This window comes from Amblyomma mixtum, chromosome 2 (assembly GCF_055824585.1).
Source record: "Amblyomma mixtum isolate Tamu chromosome 2, ASM5582458v1, whole genome shotgun sequence".
In the NCBI taxonomy this organism is placed as follows: domain Eukaryota; kingdom Metazoa; phylum Arthropoda; class Arachnida; order Ixodida; family Ixodidae; genus Amblyomma; species Amblyomma mixtum.
In genome coordinates, this window is record NC_143013.1 from 114,925,039 (window position 1) to 114,942,213 (window position 17,175).

Below are 17,175 nucleotides of genomic sequence, written 5' to 3' on the forward strand. Positions count from 1 at the left end.
ATGAAAGAAGGACTCCCTGGTTTTTCGTCCAGACCTTCGTCAATATTAAAAAATTAAGGGGAGCGCTTTGTTCACCTAAAGCGCGGAAAGGCGAAAGCCTTAAGCGCGGTGTTGCTGCTAGTGTCACTGATGTCTGGTTGCGATGTTAACCTTCGCCTCTGCGTGTGGAACGCGATAGCGCCTTGCAAGGCTGCCAGGGAGTCCACGGAGCGCCACGGCCCGTTCGGCTCTACGTCTTGCTTGTCGGTAAATTAGTTTTTGAGGAAAGGAAATATATGTCTAGCACATATCGAGTGGACACCTGAACCTCCCCTTAAGGGAAGGGAGGAAGATTGGAGTGAACGAAGACACCGTATTCACTAGACGCGCCTTTGTTCATTCTGTTAACGATGAGGTAGCAGCATCCCACCGCTGCCACCAGTTTGTTAAATACGAGGTAGCATGGTCCTGTGCCGGAGAGGGAATGAGGGACGCCGGATACGAGGCGGCGGGAAAAGACAATGAGAGAGGACTTTATACAGGAATTTACATATTTACAAGTAAGCTGCAGGAACGCTGCATGACGACAGCTCATGAGGAGACCATTCGATGACAAAGAGCCCCTCGGCCGTGCCGCTGCCGACGTTTTTAAAGAGTTCCCTTCCCTAGGGTCCCTAGATGGGGGCCGGGCCTGCAGGGGAAGGAATTTCTCACTGGAACCAATCGCAAACACACACGCACTCACTCACTCCCGAGGGATCACACCGCCGTCACGCGCTGGGAGAGGGGGAACGATGCCATCACCGTAGCGCAGACGCCGGAATGTCCATGAGCGGCGTTCCCGCGCATTTCGAACGCGCGTTCACACTCGGTGTAGGGGAAACGCTCGCTCAACCGGGCAGACGGACGCGGCTTCCGTGGCAATCCAGGCGCTCACCGAACGCGCGTCTCGGGGTTTGTCGGCGTTTCGCTGCTGCCATGTCGTTGTCTTCCCCAGGACGAAGGCGAGACGTAACAGACTGCCCCGCCGGGGGAAGGAGATCCCGATGGACAGGGGACAGCATATGCTGTCCGGAGGGATGTTGCTTAAGGCTGGTCTCAACCGGAGTCGGTTGTCTCTCGGCGGTTCTGGAGCTCAGCGCACCCCGAAGGATTCCTTTGCATGTGCAGGTTCCCAAAGGGCACTGCAAAGTGTCTCGTGCTCCGCTAGCCAATTAATCCCTGGGAGTAGTTCCGCAGCATTGAGAAAATGCCCACAAACCGGCACATTAAACCACAAAGCGTATCTCAATTTAAAACAATAACAAAACCAATGGGTGCAAAATCCTACATCAGGAAGAAAAACACCAGCAAACAGCAACTTTGATGCTGATTCTTGCGCTAGGGACCTCAATTTAAGCTATCGGCATTACCTTTGAGACTCCCCTTTTTGTGATGTATTCCGATTCGTAATGACCACAACATTCCATTCTGCATAGCAGCATACTGCCGTCACCTTGTATATCCCCGCAAAGATTCGCTCAACATCGGAGCCAGTCACCTTGATTTTCCCAAATTCCAAAAAAATCGAGCGACTCCAGGCGCTTATGCTAGTGGCCTAAATGGCCCGTCTGGCTAGCACTGCTACGGACGCTGCTACACATGGGCACCACTGGTGTATTTTTCGAGACAATCTTTATCAAAAGAAACGCTTTCAATGTAAACAACGCGTTGGAAACCTATTCCTGCTCAAAACTTTTTTTTTCTGCAAAACTTTTTGTCTGCAGGAATGGTTTAAAAAAAAAGAAAAAGCAAACAGCAGAGACATCCTCGGAATCCGCTGCAAACGAGCCGCGCGGCGGCTCAAAGGGGTCGCCTATTCTTCAAGCGCGCCCTGCGGGATTGCACACCAATAGTGGCTTTAGCAGCCGACAATTCACAAAATTCGAAGGGCTTAACTGCGCTTCGACACCTGCGAGAGCGTCAGACGCCACGCGACATTGATTTGTTCCGCACCCCGGCCGCGTGTCTCCAACACCTGAGTAGCGTCTGAACATTTGAATGCGAGGGGATGACGGTCGCGTATGAACGAAACGCCTACGAGGACTCCTTTCTCGATTCAACAGTGTCCTTCGATTGGAACGCGTTCTGCGGCGTTCTTCCATGCGGTAGCTGGGCGTCCTCTGCGGCCCGCTGCGAGTTTTATGCGTCCTGCTACCGTAGCGTCCCCACAATGGGTCAGGTGGCTTTCGCGCTGTCTGTACGCGCCGAGCTAGTCTGGTATTAGGAACGACAACAAGTCTCGCCGGGTGGCCGCCAGCACGCCTGTTTCTACTGTGTATGGCTGCGAGCAACTTGAGGGTGATTGCTTTCGGGCCTGCCGCCATGGACCGCACGCACCGAGAGGACCCAGGTGCCAGCTGACTTCAATTACGGAGTTTGCCCGGTTGAAGTGCAGGACCAAAACCAGACCCACTTCACAAAGTGCCTGCACGTGTAGAACGCCGCCGCCGCCTCGGGGAGACGAACGTTATCTTCCCCATTTGCCGTGACCGTGCCAGGGAACAAAGGGCCTCGTCTCCGGTTGCTCTTTGGCGTGCCAAGCACCGCGACAACCTGGCGGGCATCATCTCCGACCCAAGCACGAGGAACCACTTTCGGCCTTTTCGTGACCTCGCGTCCGGCCTCGAGCGGCGGGTGGCATTTGATGATCAACAGATGTCGGTGACCCGCAGAAACCTTCGGCTGGCCGGAGGCCATCACCTACCGCAGTCAACGCTACCTCGACGACAACCTTCATTCCATCAGACTCCACATGTGAAGGGGGCGTGACCATGAGTGCAGTGTCGTGTGTGTGCGCACAGGTGAAAGCTCTAGGCCCCTCCCACTCCTGCAAGGGCGTCCTCAACCTAAGGACTTTAGGGAACAAGAAGGGTATAAAAGTCGACAACGGATGCGGTAGAATCGTCTCACTTCTAACCACCATTGTAAAATGTAAATAAACCTATTCTCCTTTCGCCATCTACCTCTTCGCTCAGCGGCAGTTCTGTCCTGAACCCTCAACTCCAACACTGTCCTTAGCGCGGTGCCTGACGCATATGGAGTGCCGTGATGATAGCCTCGGACGATTACGCTGCTGGCCGGCCTTTAACTTTACAATGTCCTCAGACCGTACTTCGTCCGTTCTCTCGAGAGCACCCCTCGTCTTGGCTCTCCTTGCGCGTGGTCGCTTTCCTAAATCTGCCTTCGCAGAACGGCCCTGCCCGCCTCCCTTTCTCGCGGTGCCCTCAACCTCCGCATCTTCTCTCTGACGCAGCACCGGGCCGTATTTCACCCTTAAGTTCGAATTATCGGCTCGTACTTTCGGTGAGTCACCGCAGGCCGCAGTAGCTAGCTGTCCCGACAGCACTTTACCTCCTGCTGAGCATAACTTGCTCTCCTGAGGCTTGCTAATCGATCCTACTACCCTAACGCTCTTGTCCGGAACTTGAACGATGAGACGCTGTTCGGCTAACGTAGCGTTATTGTCCTGGGTACTACCTTCTCGATCGCAGCAATCAGCCTCCTTCCAGGAAAGTGCATGCTCCTCTGGGCTCAAAACCAACGCATTGCCCCTTTCCTGATTTCTAGCAGTGCCTACATTATCGCCAGAGCCCTCACGGCTGGCGGATCTGCACTTCCTCGTTGCTAGCCTTAGTGCCTACATTATCCCCCAAGCCCTCAAGGCTTGTGGATCTGCACTCTTCGCTAGCTTTTCGACCTAACTCATCGGTCCTCGCTGCCGAAGTGGCCTTTCTTTCCTGGACCAAACCTGTCCTATGCCGCCACTTCTGCACAGCACTCGTGTCATCCGGCGACTGAGCGGAGCTCCTAACTCGGTCCCTGACACTCTCGCAGTGTAGCTTACCACCGTCAATTTGGCCTTCCAAATCTGCCTCCGCGGGAATACGACAGTATCGTAGGAGCGCACTTTTAGCAATCGGATAGTTTTGGGCGTCCTCGTCAGACAACCACGCTAATACATTGGCGGCTTCACACGGTAAAGTTCCCATCAACACAATTGGCCAATCACACTGGTCTAGCTGCTCCTCCATGCAAATTCTCTCAAAATTTTCCAGAAAAGTTCTGAAATTTTCGTCTTTTCTGAAAACACTTAAGCGAGATCGCGTTCTCATACTTCTGATAACGTTAAGTTCACGCGTGAATTCCCACATCTCTGTTTCGCATTCCTGTTCCCGCAGCTTTCTTTCGCGTTCCATCTGTATGTCGAGACGCTTCATTTCCAAAGCGTATTGACTCTCGCGTTCCTCTTTCTCTTGTTTTTCTTTACGTTCAAGTTCCTCTTTCTCTTGTTTTTCTTTACTTTCAAGTTCCACTTCTTCTCTTTTTGCCAATTCTCTCTCCTCAATGGTCTCAAGGCATTCCGCGAGCTCGTCATCTTCAGCCTCTAACGCAAGAATAGCCTTCAGCAGTTCTGGTTTTCTGAGTTTGTCTGATACATCCAGACCCAACTCTTTCGCAAGCTCCAGTAACTTTGGTTTGCGCAGCGTTTTCAAATCCATGGCTGTTCCGAGTGCTGCTTTCTCTACTGCCCACTATTGTCTTGCTGCAACTAACCCAGCAGCAACGACAACCCAATTACCAGCTGTGTTCCTGACACTAACAAAAGCCTGGCAAAACTCAGCAGAAGAAAGTCCCGCACTCACCAAACCTCGCAGCCAAGAATCCAGCGCAGTCGTTCCGCTGCAGGTAACCAGTCAACACACAGGGCTCGTTGCACTGCCCCCGACTCGCCGTTCTGCTGCTCAGCGTCCCGCTGTCCACAACTCTCCGCTGGCGTCCGATGTTTCGCAACCCTACCGCTGCCACCAGTTTGTTAAATACGAGGTAGCATGGCCGTGTGCCGGAGAGAGAATGAGGGACGTCGAAGACGCGGCTGCGGGAAAAGACAATGAGAGAGGACTTTATACAGGAATTTAGATATTTACAAGTGAGCTGCAGGAACGCTGCATGACGACAGCTCATGATGAGACCATTCGATGACAAAGAGCCCCTCGGCCGTGCCGCTGCCGACGTTTTTAAAGAGTTCCCTTCCCTAGCGTCCCTAGATGGGGGCCGGGCCTGCAGGGGCAGGAAGTTCTCACTGGCACCAATCGCAAACACACACGCACTCACTCACTCCCGAGGGAACACACCGCCGTCACGCGCTGGGAGAGGGGGAACGATGCCATCACCGTAGCGCAGACGCCAGAATGTCCATGAGCGGCGTTCCTGCGCATTTCGAACGCGCGTTCACACTCGGTGTAGGGGAAACGCTCGCTCAACCGGGCAGACGGACGCGGCTTCCGTGGCAATCCAGGCGCTCACCCAACGCGCGTCTCGGGGTTTGTCGGCGTTTCGCTGCTGCCATGTCGTTGTCTTCCCCAGGACGAAGGCGAGACGTAACAATTCCAAACCACCGAGCTGGCATGGCGCAGTGGTTACCGTGCTCGTCTCGCACTCCGGAGACCCTGGTTCGATTCCCGAACTCGACCAAATTCCTTCTCGGTTTTATTTATTTATGTGGTCTGACTAGAAATCTTAATTATGCTAATTGGTTAATTAAGCAATGAATTAAACTCAGTCGCACTTAGTTGGAGCATCACTATACGATTCCTTTAATTGCCTGGATCCGCTTAGGCTTCACTTGTAGGTCATCGCTTTCACGGCGTTCGGCCAACCGTTCGCCGCGCTCCTATTGAGTCTCTTCAGCGCGCTGTCCCCTTTTCGCTTCATTTCTACGGCAATCCCTGGCCTCCTTCAGACTGGCCGACTTCTCACCATCCATACTGTGGCCTCGACTAAGGCTGCGGTGACGCGAGCTCTCTCCCCTTCTATACTCCCGGTGATCACAGCTTCGGAGCGTGTGGCGTGACGTCACGCAGAGGGCGCAGCGAGCGGCCAACGGCAAGAGCGCTAGCCGCGCGGCGGCCGCGACGAGCCGAGTTGCCGTATAATCGAGGTCCGCGGTGTTACGTGAAACAGAGGGCGCGGCGAGCGCGCCAGCTGTAGCAGTTCCTAGGCAACGGCGAACGCGTGCCTTTAGGAGTGATGGCTCCGAGGTGACTGCGATGAGCCGAGTTACTAGAGAATTGAGGTCCGTGGTGTGACGTCACAGTGCGGCCACGGCTCAAAGTGCGGCGATGGCGAAGAGGCGCAAACCTGACATAATGTACCTATCGCTGCAAAAAGCATTGGCGTTGTTCACCTTCTCGCTGTTTTTGAAGCCCCTTTTGAGAATTATTACTTTTAGTGCGTCAAATGAGCGTCCTTCTCAGTTATTTTATTTGAAACATACTGCTAGCCTCTTTCGAGGCTGTGGTTTTCTTTTTTAGGTACGTCACAAAAACAATCACCAGGAAGGTTCACACAGCTGAAATAACATTGTTAAAGGGAGAATCATGAGAGACAGTTTCAAAATGGAACATGCAATATTAAACAACACAAAATAAAGCTCACTGTAAAAAAAGATTTCTTCAAGAAAGTGCGTGCAATGCATTGCTAAAAAGTTCAAATCAACAATTATGTTAGGTTACAAAGAAAACTCAGAGATTAAGAGCTAACAACATTTGCAGGTAACATATTCCATTCTCTAATCGCTTGCGGAAAAAATGAATAACGAAGGGTGTCAGTACTGAATTTATACTCTGTTAAATGCTGTGAGTGCTTCGTTCTGGTATTGCGTTTTGGTGAAGGAACTAAGTAGAGATCAGAATATATTTTTAGAGCGCCGTTTAAGAGGAGAACGACGAAATTAAGACGCGAGGTTCGGACACTGTTACTAATAGTAGAGCGATTTCCCTTGTTTGCGAGTTCAGTTTGGGAGTCATTACATTGATATTTGTTAAATATATACCTTACTGCTTTCCGCTGAGCGCTTTCTAACTTATTTATGCATTTCTGAGTGTGCGGAAACCAGCACAGGATGCTGTTCTCGACCACAGGAAGGACGAGAGAACGCTATGCCAGAAGCTTGATGTCGGGAGGGGCAGTCGGTATTGATCGCTTAACAGAAAAGAGTGCGGAAAGTGCTTTTGACGTTATGCATTCTACATGATTGCCTCATTTCGGGTCACAGACGATGACAGCACCAAGTTATTTGTATTTTAGGACTGATTTTAAAGGTTTATTTTCGATTTCAAATGAGAAAACGAGCCGGTTCTTTTTTCTTGATACAGTCATGCAAGCTGATTTCTCGAGATTCAGGGTCATCTGCCACTGTCGACACCATTTGGCTATTCGACCAACTGGATTGTTTAACGTGACTTGATCGTCGTGGGACTTCATTTCTTTATAAATAATGCAATCATCTGCGAACACTTGGACTGTTGAGTTAAGATTGACTGTTAGATCGTTGATGTAAAGTAGGAATAGTATGGGTGCTAATACGGTTCTTTGAGGTACTCCAGACATTACTTTGACATACTTTGACATGATGCGATGCATGGCCGTCATATTGCACATACTGGTAGCGGTCTGAAAGGTAAGTTTGTATCCAGTTTGTAATTTTAATACAGCCAAGGAAATGTTGAAGTTTAAACATAAATTTTGGGTGTGATACACGATCGAACGCTGTCGACAAATCAAGAAATAAGACATCAACCTGGCTACGTTTGCCCAGTGCAGATTCGAGGCAGTGGATCGTTTCCAGCAGTTGAGTTGTAGTTGATAGCCCTTTCCGAAAGCCGTGTTGATTAGAACTCATTAGATTATTTTCTTCAAGGAATCTTACTATGTGCTTAAGAAAGGTGTGTTCAAATATCTTGGATGCAACACACATGAGTGAAACAGGGCGATAGTTAGGTGCAATTGTAGTGTCCCCAGCTTTAAGAACAGGAACATCCTTAGCTATTTTTCGGTCTTTCGGCACTTCTGCGTTTTCTAGGGACTTCCTATGAACAGGGAGCAAATATTTCGTTACCCACTCGGCGTATCTCTCAAGGAACGTATTCGGAATATTATCTGGGCCACTAGATTTTTTCTCGTCAAGATTAAGTACAAGCGCAAAAATTACCGACTCATTTAATGTTAGTTCGGGCAGGTCTAGGCTACAGTCACCAATTTGGGAATCTAGGTGAGGCACAGAATTGTCGTCAAGCGTGAAAACTGATAGAAAATATTGATTGATGTCATTAGCTATCTTTAAAGACTCATGCGGAGGTACATGGCTTTGTTTGTGTTTTCTAGAGTTCATATATCTCCAAAATTTCCGGGGAGCGGTTTCGATAGAGTTGCTGAGGGTAACATTTGTAGATTTGTGCTCTGAAATCCTAATTGCTTGCTTTAGATCATTTGAGAGTTTTCGAATGTGTTCAGTGCAAGTTGTCGATGATTTACATCGTTTAAGTTTCCTCAGTCGTGACAGCTTGCGCTTCATATGTATGATGTCCAGAGTTATCCAGCGGTTAAACTTTTTTAGTTTTTACTCGTGCGGAAACATAAAGTGATATGCAGTGATCAACTTTCTGCTTAAGCATCAACCATAGGTCGTCACATGATACAGACGGAACGGCGCACATTGCAGCAAAATCTGAACAAAAGTGATCAAAGACATAAGGAACGCAACATCGTCAGCATTTTTCCAGTCATATACTTGTGTTATTTTTTTTCGCGCGTGCTGGGGCAATTAAGGACAGAGAACAAATGGTTGTCCGGTGGTCGGATATACGATCGAGTATCTCATATGAAGATGCACCTTTAGTCAAACAGTTTAGAAAAGTTAAATGAAGAACACTGTGGCTTGTGTCTGTAACACCGGTAGGTTTCTGCGCAATTTGTTTGAGGCCAAAAGCAAATACGACGTCAAGAAGCTCGTCGGCACTGGTTGGGTCAATGGATCCTCTATCCAGAGTTTCCCACGCTATGCCTGGGAGATGAAAATCCCCTGTAAGAATAACTGTTCTAGATTGCTTAAGGTGAGGCTGCATGTATTCTAATAGAGACTGTATGGTATCTGCACTGCTATTGGAAGGACGATACATTGTGCCAATATAAATCGGACTTCATTTACAAGGATCTTACACCAACGTGCCTCTGCGCCGTCGACGTCCGGTAAGGCCGTAGTGTATATGTACTCCCTAACCAGAATCATCACTCCAGCACCACGAGAACGCCTGTCTTTCAGCAAAATAAGATAGCCCGGTAGAAATATATTATTAGATATATGCGAGCAAAGCTACCTTTCAGTGATGGTTATTACATCTGGAAGGTATTCAAGAAGAAATGTTTCTAGCTCCACTAATTTATTTACGATACTCCTAGCGTTTAACTTTGCTATAACTAGCCGCCTGAATCCATCCTTGTCGGTGACTGCTCTGATCGCGCGTGTTTTTTGATGCGGCTACTTTTTCTTCTTTCGTAGCATCCCAGGAGAGGAGTTGGCCATTATTCTTAACCTTGTCGTACACAAAGAAAACTTTATCATGCTTGTCTCGCTGAGCCTTGCAGCTATCCCACAGCTTTTTTCTTCTTTTGCATACTCGCTGGGAAAAGTCATCGCTGACCGAAAAAGATGAACCCTTTAGCTTCGAATAGTTGCTCAAAATCTTTGTTTTATCTCCAGAGTCGAGCAGTTTCAAGATGATAGGACGCTGTTTGTTTTCCTTTTTTGCGCCCAAGCAATGTATTATTTCAATCCCAGAGGTTCTCACGCCAAGTTCGCCTTGAAGGATGCTATCAGTTACTTCTTTTTCTAGGCTCTCAAATGTCTCATCTACATGTTCGGTTAAGCCATAAATGATTAAGTTCGACCGCCTGCTTCTGTTTTCAAAATCATCTGCTTTACGTTCCAGACTAATCAAGCTGTTTTGAAGGTGTGCAATTTTTTCTTCAGCATCTTGAACCCTCACCTCGAGCTGCGCCATCGAATCCCATTTATCATGGATGGCCTCCAAAGATTAATGTGTTTCTTTACTTTTGCTCTTGATAGCTTTTAAGTCAACAGCCATATTTCGAATTTCAGTAAGGACGTCCTGCATGTTAGGGCCAGGGTCGCTTCTATACATCCCCAGCAAGTAATAAAAAACGTTTCAAAGAAACCGCATAGCTCTCAAGAGTTAAACACTCCCGCCATGGGCACGGCGGCACCAGAAGAAACAAGTCATTACTTGACTTAGCGGATTTAACTGGCATAACTGACTTAACATAGCTGAAGAAGCATTTGCCAAATCGTTTGCTCACCTGGAGCAGAAAGACGAAACGGTTGATGACACCCATGTTTGCTTCGGTGCCGCAGTGCCAAATTCAGTTCACATGCTTCGATGCCCAGTCCACATGCTTCGATAAAGAAAGATCTGGAGGTGACTTTGTGTCGGCGCGGTGGTTGCTAATCCGAATGCAGGAGTGTCTGTCTGTTCTATATGTTGCTGGTTACAGAGAGTGCATTGAAGGCGATAAGTAATGTTTGATGAGTCGCAGTCAAAGATGCCGCTCTTTGAATGCTCGTACTTGTTGCGGAACTCGTGGTCTGCATGTATTCGCAAATTTGCAGCGATCTTTACGACTCAGGCGTCATCCATAATTTGGCCTTGTAATGAATAAGGTAGATCTGTGTGCTTTTGGCCCACCCCCTGTAAATCACGCGGGGTGCGCATGTCAATCAGACAGTCGTTGGCTTTGTTGGAGGATTATAATGTGCTTACTAAGAATTGTGCTTATGTACTCTGTATTACTGTTAAATGTCACAATAAGATTTCTCTGTTAATCATTTCGATTAACTCTTCGGTGCCCCTACAGTGTTTTATTACGGTTCAGATTTCAGGCTCTCCATATCGTGTCATCAATAACGGAAGGTTCGTAGTGCTCTGTGAAAAGCAAGTTCCGCCTGTGTTCGGAGTTGTGAAAGTCTAGGCCTTGAGATCAGATTGTCTTAAAATGATGGCCCTGCGAAACCATTAATCTGATGCGATATCACGGTGGTCCCTAAAAATTATATATGTAATTGCGAATTATATAGTATAACTGAGGAAAAAAATCTTTAGAAATCCTGGGAAAAGTATCTGTGCGAAGGACATGCGATTAGTCGTCATTAAGCAAGGATATCCCCCTTCCATAATCGATGTTTGGACTGGGGACCAGTCGTATATTTTCACACACACACACATTATAATAATAATATCCTTTATTTCCATCAACATGATGGGAGAGGTTCGGGGAAAAAAGCTGAACAGCTTGACTGGTTCCCGCCCCCCCCCTCCATATCAAATACATGATTGCTTCGATCAAGGCAGAAATCAGCGCACAACAGAATACATTTCAAAGAAGAATCATAGCTAACATGACAAATAAGAATAACACGTAATAAAGCAAGTTATCATGAAAAAAAGACACAGCGTAGTAACAAGAAACAAACAGACACCATTTGTATACACTGATATAACTCTAGTGCTATTTAGGATATATAGCATTCATATGGCTCTAGACATACACAAAACTACAAATGCATATTTACGCGTGGAAAGTAGCAGACTTCAAGCCATAACAAAAATTACACACAAAAAGAGCACAAGATCCAAGAAAGGAGAGAAAAAATCAATTCAGGCACAGTAGGATCAAGGTAAAAATGATCTTCAAGAAAACACATTTGATCACGAAAAAAAAAATCTTAGGTCCTGCTTTGATGCGTTTTCGGGATGTATGGTGTGTCTATAACAAATATTCAATATTTCTGGCAGTTTATGTTTAATCATTTGCTTTCCGTAGTTTGTTCTGCATCTCTCAATGTTCCAGATTTCCCGACAACATGTATCATGCGAAGGTATTCTCTTTGTTAAGGAAGCTAAGGAAGAAAAGAAGTTGAAGTTTTGTTTGACATCTTTTTTGTAAGTTAAGCACAGGCGGTAAGGGTAGAGCTGGGTGATTTTTATAATCCCTAATTTTTCATATAAAGGCAAACTTGGGTGATCCTGTGGAACATTAAAAACATGTCGCAGCATTCGTTTCTGCAATGTAAGGACTCTTCTTAAATTTGTAGCAGTAGTACTCCCACAGACTAAGTGGGCATAATTAATGTGAGAGTCAAATAAAGCATTGTAAAGAATAACCTTCACCTTTAATGGCAACAACTCTTTATTAATGTATGTAACTCCTACGATGTTTGAAATCTTGAGACAACATGTTCCACGGGATCATCCCATGACAGGTGTTCATTAAAAACTACAAAAAGAGTCTTGAAGGCATAGACTATTTCTATTTTTGAGTTGCCTAACAACAAATCTGTATTAACAGAAACGTTTTTATTTTTGGGCCAAAAAAGTATGGCCTTAGTCTTCGACGTGTTAATTTTTAATGCGTTAGCCTTAGCCCAATCATTTAGCCGTGCTAATGAGTTGTTTGCTTTAGTGATCAGGTCATTAGGATTCGCAGCAGAGAAATGCATAGTCGTATCATCGGCATAAATTATATAATTAATGTTCGGTTCGATATGTACAATGTCATTTAAATAGATATTAAATAAAAAGGGACCAATGATACTTCCCTGAGGTACTCCTGACGTTATTGGTTTTACAACTGACGAGAAACCATTGAGATAAACATACTGCTGACGATCATTTAAATACGATTTCAGCAGCTTTAGAACATTTCCACGTATTCCATATGCTTCTAATTTTCTAAGCAAGAGAGAATGGTTTAGAAAGTCGAATGTTTTCGTAAAGTCCACAAACACACCCAAGGCCAATCCTTTTTCCTCAAAAGCATTGTTCTAGTAATGCCAGTTCTGTTGACCGGTGTTTACGGAAGCCAAACTGTGACCTGGTTAGTATGTTGTGTTTATCGCAAAAGTTATTCATTTTGAAGAGAACCACTTTTTCTAAACCCTTAGAGAAAACTGGAAGTATTGACACAGGTCTATAATTAGCAACGTCGTTCTTATCACATTTTTTATGCAACACTGTGACTTTCGCAAGCTGTAATCGCTTCGGAAACACTCCCTGCAATAAGCACAGGTTAAATATGTGGGCCAAGCAAAGTGAAATAATTTAAATTACATGTTTCACAGGCTGGATTTTTATGCCATCTGCATCGCTGCTCTTGCTATTGTTTAGTCCCTTAAATACTGAAACAACTTCATCCTCTATTACAGGGCTCAAGAAAAGGGATTCCTGGTGTGCTACTTTAATATAACTGAGTGCACCATCAGTAGGACTGTCTGGGTTAATATTGACGAAATATCTATTGAACTCGTCCGCCAAACGTGCCCCTGAGATTTGTTCCTTGCCAAGCTCGATCTTCGTAAGAACGGTTTGATTCGTGCGGCGGTATAGGAGTGCGTTTAGTTTTTTCCAAATTTCATCTGTCTTGCCTGCTGAGGTCTCAAAAGAATCGCAAAAGTAATCATTTCTCGCACACCTAATCTCTTTTGTCAGTTTGTTGCGAAATATTTTATAATTTTTAATACATCTAGATTACGAGTCGCTAGAAATTTAGCATATAGTTTGTCCCTTGATTTCATCTTTCGCGGAAGTTCGCTTGTCACCCACGGCTTACGTATCTTCTTTGACTTTGAAAATATCTTCATAGGAAAACATTGATTGTATATTTTTTAAAATAGCAGAAAGAATATATTAAAAGCACTTTCAGCGTCTGTCTCATTAAACAACAGCACTCCAATCGACACATGAAATTTGCATTTTAAACATGTCCATGGCTGTTTCTGAAAAGTCCTGAAAATATTGCGGAACAAGTTTCTTTTTGAGCATAGTACACTTCTATAAACCCATATATATGCCAAAGTGGTCACTTATATGTGTGCACATTGTTGCGGACTTTATATTTGTTCCATGCAAGTTTGTTATAAACAAATCAAGCAAAGTGGAAGATGTGGGAGTCACTCTTGTTGGTTCCTTAATAACATTCTTACATCCGTAAACGTTTATAAATTGTTCAAGTTCTCGTTTTAAAGGCAAATCCCCAAGCATATTAATGTTGAAATCACCGCCAATGACTACACGTAGCTTATTTTTATTTGAGAATGTCAGCAATGATTCTAAAAATACAAAAACGTTTTGCACATTCCCAGTTGGCGGACGATATACTACGCCTATTAAATATTTTTCAACTACCAAACAAAGAACTTCATAATCTTCATGCATGCAAGTAAAGTTTGGCACTTGGTCACAAACAAGGTGTTTCTTCACCATCAAAGACACTCCTCCTCCACGAGAGGTGGTTCTGTTTAACAGATAAGTGTTGTAAGAAGGTAATTTTAGAGCATTGGCTCCATCATTATACCAGGTCTCAGTTAACATAACTACGTTAAAAGCAAAATTAAGCCTACTGAACAGTATTTCAAATTCGGCGGTTTTTTTTCGTGCTGACTGGGCATTGAGATGAAATAGTTTGAAGAAATTTGCATATTCCCTTCAACAGACTTCTCTAAAGTCCGATAGGGCAATGTAATCATTTTTTGGCATTGCCATGATGCTGACTACAGGCTGGTAAAGAAAGATTAAGAGCCTATGCAATTTGCTCTAGGTCCTCCTTGCATCTCAAGTGATGGGCTGTTGTTCCATCTTTCAGGAGGACAAAAACTTTCTCGTTCCTATGCCAGGCATATTTGAAATTGCGTTCTTTAGCCCAGTTTCTTGTTGCCTCAAGCAAAGCCCTGGTTCTTTTAGTGAAGTTTTCCTGTATGTAGCAACGCATTTTCGACTGATTGAGTTCTGCTTTCTTGCTTAGGAACTGATCCTTTAAAGCCTTCCTTGCAAAATGTACAATGATGCCTGGTATCTTATCTTTCGACGCTGGAAGCCTGTGCAGAGCGACAACGTCTTCCCTTGTTAAGTCTGGAAGGTTAGCTCTGCTGCCACTTCATTCACTTTTGACAGCAAGTCTTCCTTATCACTGACAGAAATGCCATGAAACTCTAGATTTAATTTTCGACTTTGCCATTCGAGATCGTTTACTTCTTGAGTTATCTGCCCTTTTTCTGATCCGCGATCTTGAGATTCAATGACATCAACTCGTTTTTTTAGCTCCGTTATCTCCTTGTCCTGTTTATTCATGTGCGCAAGAACTTCATCGTATTTATCAGACATGACTTGTACTGCATGCTCAATATTTTCTACAGTGTCCTTCAGTGACATGAGGCTCTCTAGTTTTACATTAATACTTTGAAGCACAAGCGCCTTGTCTGAATCTTGTTCCTTTTTTTGTTTTGCTGCTCTGGCTGCCCCTAGTCTTCACAGCCTTACATGTTTGGCAGCGCCAGGCTTTCCGCCACGATTCCCCCTTCGATTTGTAGGTTGATTCTGCTATCCTAGAACAGTTGCCATAGTGGTAAGTGCAAAAGCACTCTCCACACACCAGACCATCGTCACTACTTTCATCACAAACAGGGCAATCATCGCCCTTCGAAAGTGGCATATTGGTAGGAACGTCACCGCAAAAATAGAACAAAACACGAACTAATGAGAACACAAACACTGATGGCAGCAGCAGCAGCGGCAGTAATAGGGGTAATTAAGTAAATCTTATCAAAAAATTGATTCGAACTAACCTGCAATTTGCAGAACAGACGATCAGCCCTTGTCGACACGCCGCTGCTGCTGCCAAGAAAGGTTGAAAGAGGCCTCCGGTGCTCCTTTTGTACTCGTAGTGGGCGGTGCCGGGTGTCGCTTCTGTCGGTGCTGGCTTCACACGTGTCAAGGATTTTTATCACGTCACTGTAGCTTATGGCCGGGCATTCTCGGTGCGATGACGCCCTTCAAAGCACGGATCCAAAAACTTGCCCTGGCGTTCCGCAGCGCTCCGATGAAAAATTCCTGCAATTTGCAGAACAGACGATCAGCCCTTGTCAACACGCCGCTGCGGCTGCCAAGAAAGGTTTATAGACGCTTTAGAAGAGGGTTGCTGGCTTAGTTCAGCCACATGTAGAGTTTCATCCTGAGGGGTTATCTCGCAGATCACGCGGGTTACTGAAATGCTCTTCCATAAACGTTATAAATTTTTTCTTCTAATCGAGGACTCCACGAAGAAGACAGTCATTGTGAACCGCTCTTTTTCTTTTACACAGTTGTTTATATCCCGAAGGTGTTTATATCATGCGTGCTTATATCAAGCGTCTACTCCATCAGTTGTCTTCAGCGGCTCAAAAATGTTGACTGCAACCATTGCTGACTAAGATATTCTGAATGTTTTCGTTGCAAACTTTCTTGAATTATGAGCACCATTTAATAATCAATCAATGAGTCTGCAGACAGACAACGAGAACAGGCACTGATAGTTTGCTGCACACGTAAACTAACGCTGCTAGATTGGTTGCTATGCGAAGGCCAACAGAAATTTTAAATAGCTAAAGAAAGAAAAGTACAATTGTCACCCACACTTCGCGCTCTTTTAAGAGCGAAGTTCCCAGACACCCTTAGAGCGTGTGGGAGTAGCGGTCTCGGACTCAAAGGAGATGCCCTCGACTCAGCGTGACAAGAGGTATTTTGGTCGTCTGGTGCCCAGCTTTCGCCGGTCGCAAGCCAGAGCATGGGTCGGAGCCAAAGGTTCACAAACAAAACAAAGTGTATACAGCAATGAGACGATACAGAGGATTTCACAATCACTAGTACAAACACAACAAAGTGGTTAACAAAACAAGGCAACTCGTGCAAAGTTAAACTCGACAGAGAATATAATACAAAGGCAATATTGCATCTCAAGTGCTCTAACACAAGAATGAGAGGTAGACAAACAAAACACAATTTGTTCACCGGGCACTGCGGCAGTCCGACGACCAGAGGTCCACGATGATGCCGTCTCGCAGACTGGCGAACGTTGCCTCGTTGGTCCGATGGTGGCTGAGTGGTGTTTTCCCGGGAGTCGAACGGGCGCGCTTCGATGAAGCTTAAACGGCGGTTCGGACTAATCTGATAGCGGTTAACGCCTTCTTTTATAGGCTTGCTTCCACGTCTGTTTGTTCTACGCGCCAGAGTAGGCGCGCACATACACTCAGCATCGGCAGTGCTGTCTCTCTTCCCTCTTCTCACCGGCCGCGCGTCCCCATTGGTCAGAGTCGGAAGACGTTTCGCGAAGGTTCGGGCTAGTTCTGGCGTGGCACCGCCGTCGACGGACGAGGGGGGCGTGTCTTAGTGCACGCAAGGCTACGCCCTTTTCCCCCCGGTCAGCTGTAGAAGCGACTCGGATGTTCGAGAGAAATATTCGGCATGGATGACTCATTCCATCGGCGCACGC

General features: G+C 45.9%; 1 protein-coding gene across 11 annotated transcripts in view; it reads right to left on the bottom strand.

Annotated features, from left to right (window-relative positions):
- Window positions 1-5,096, bottom strand: part of LOC149360640 (uncharacterized) — a 164,098-nt gene extending 159,002 nt beyond the window's left edge. For 10 of the 11 annotated variants that reach the window (XR_016288863.1, XR_016288859.1, XR_016288858.1 and 7 more), the window contains exon 1: window positions 4,665-5,096. Coding sequence is in view for 3 of the 11 variants with exons in the window: in XM_089572430.1 (XP_089428556.1) it covers window positions 4,665-4,983 (319 nt within the window). In the remaining 8 variants the exon portion in view is untranslated. The remainder of the gene's footprint in view (window positions 1-4,664) is intronic. The other variant, XM_089572426.1, reaches the window with a different exon arrangement.
- Window positions 5,097-17,175: the final 12,079 nt, after the last annotated feature.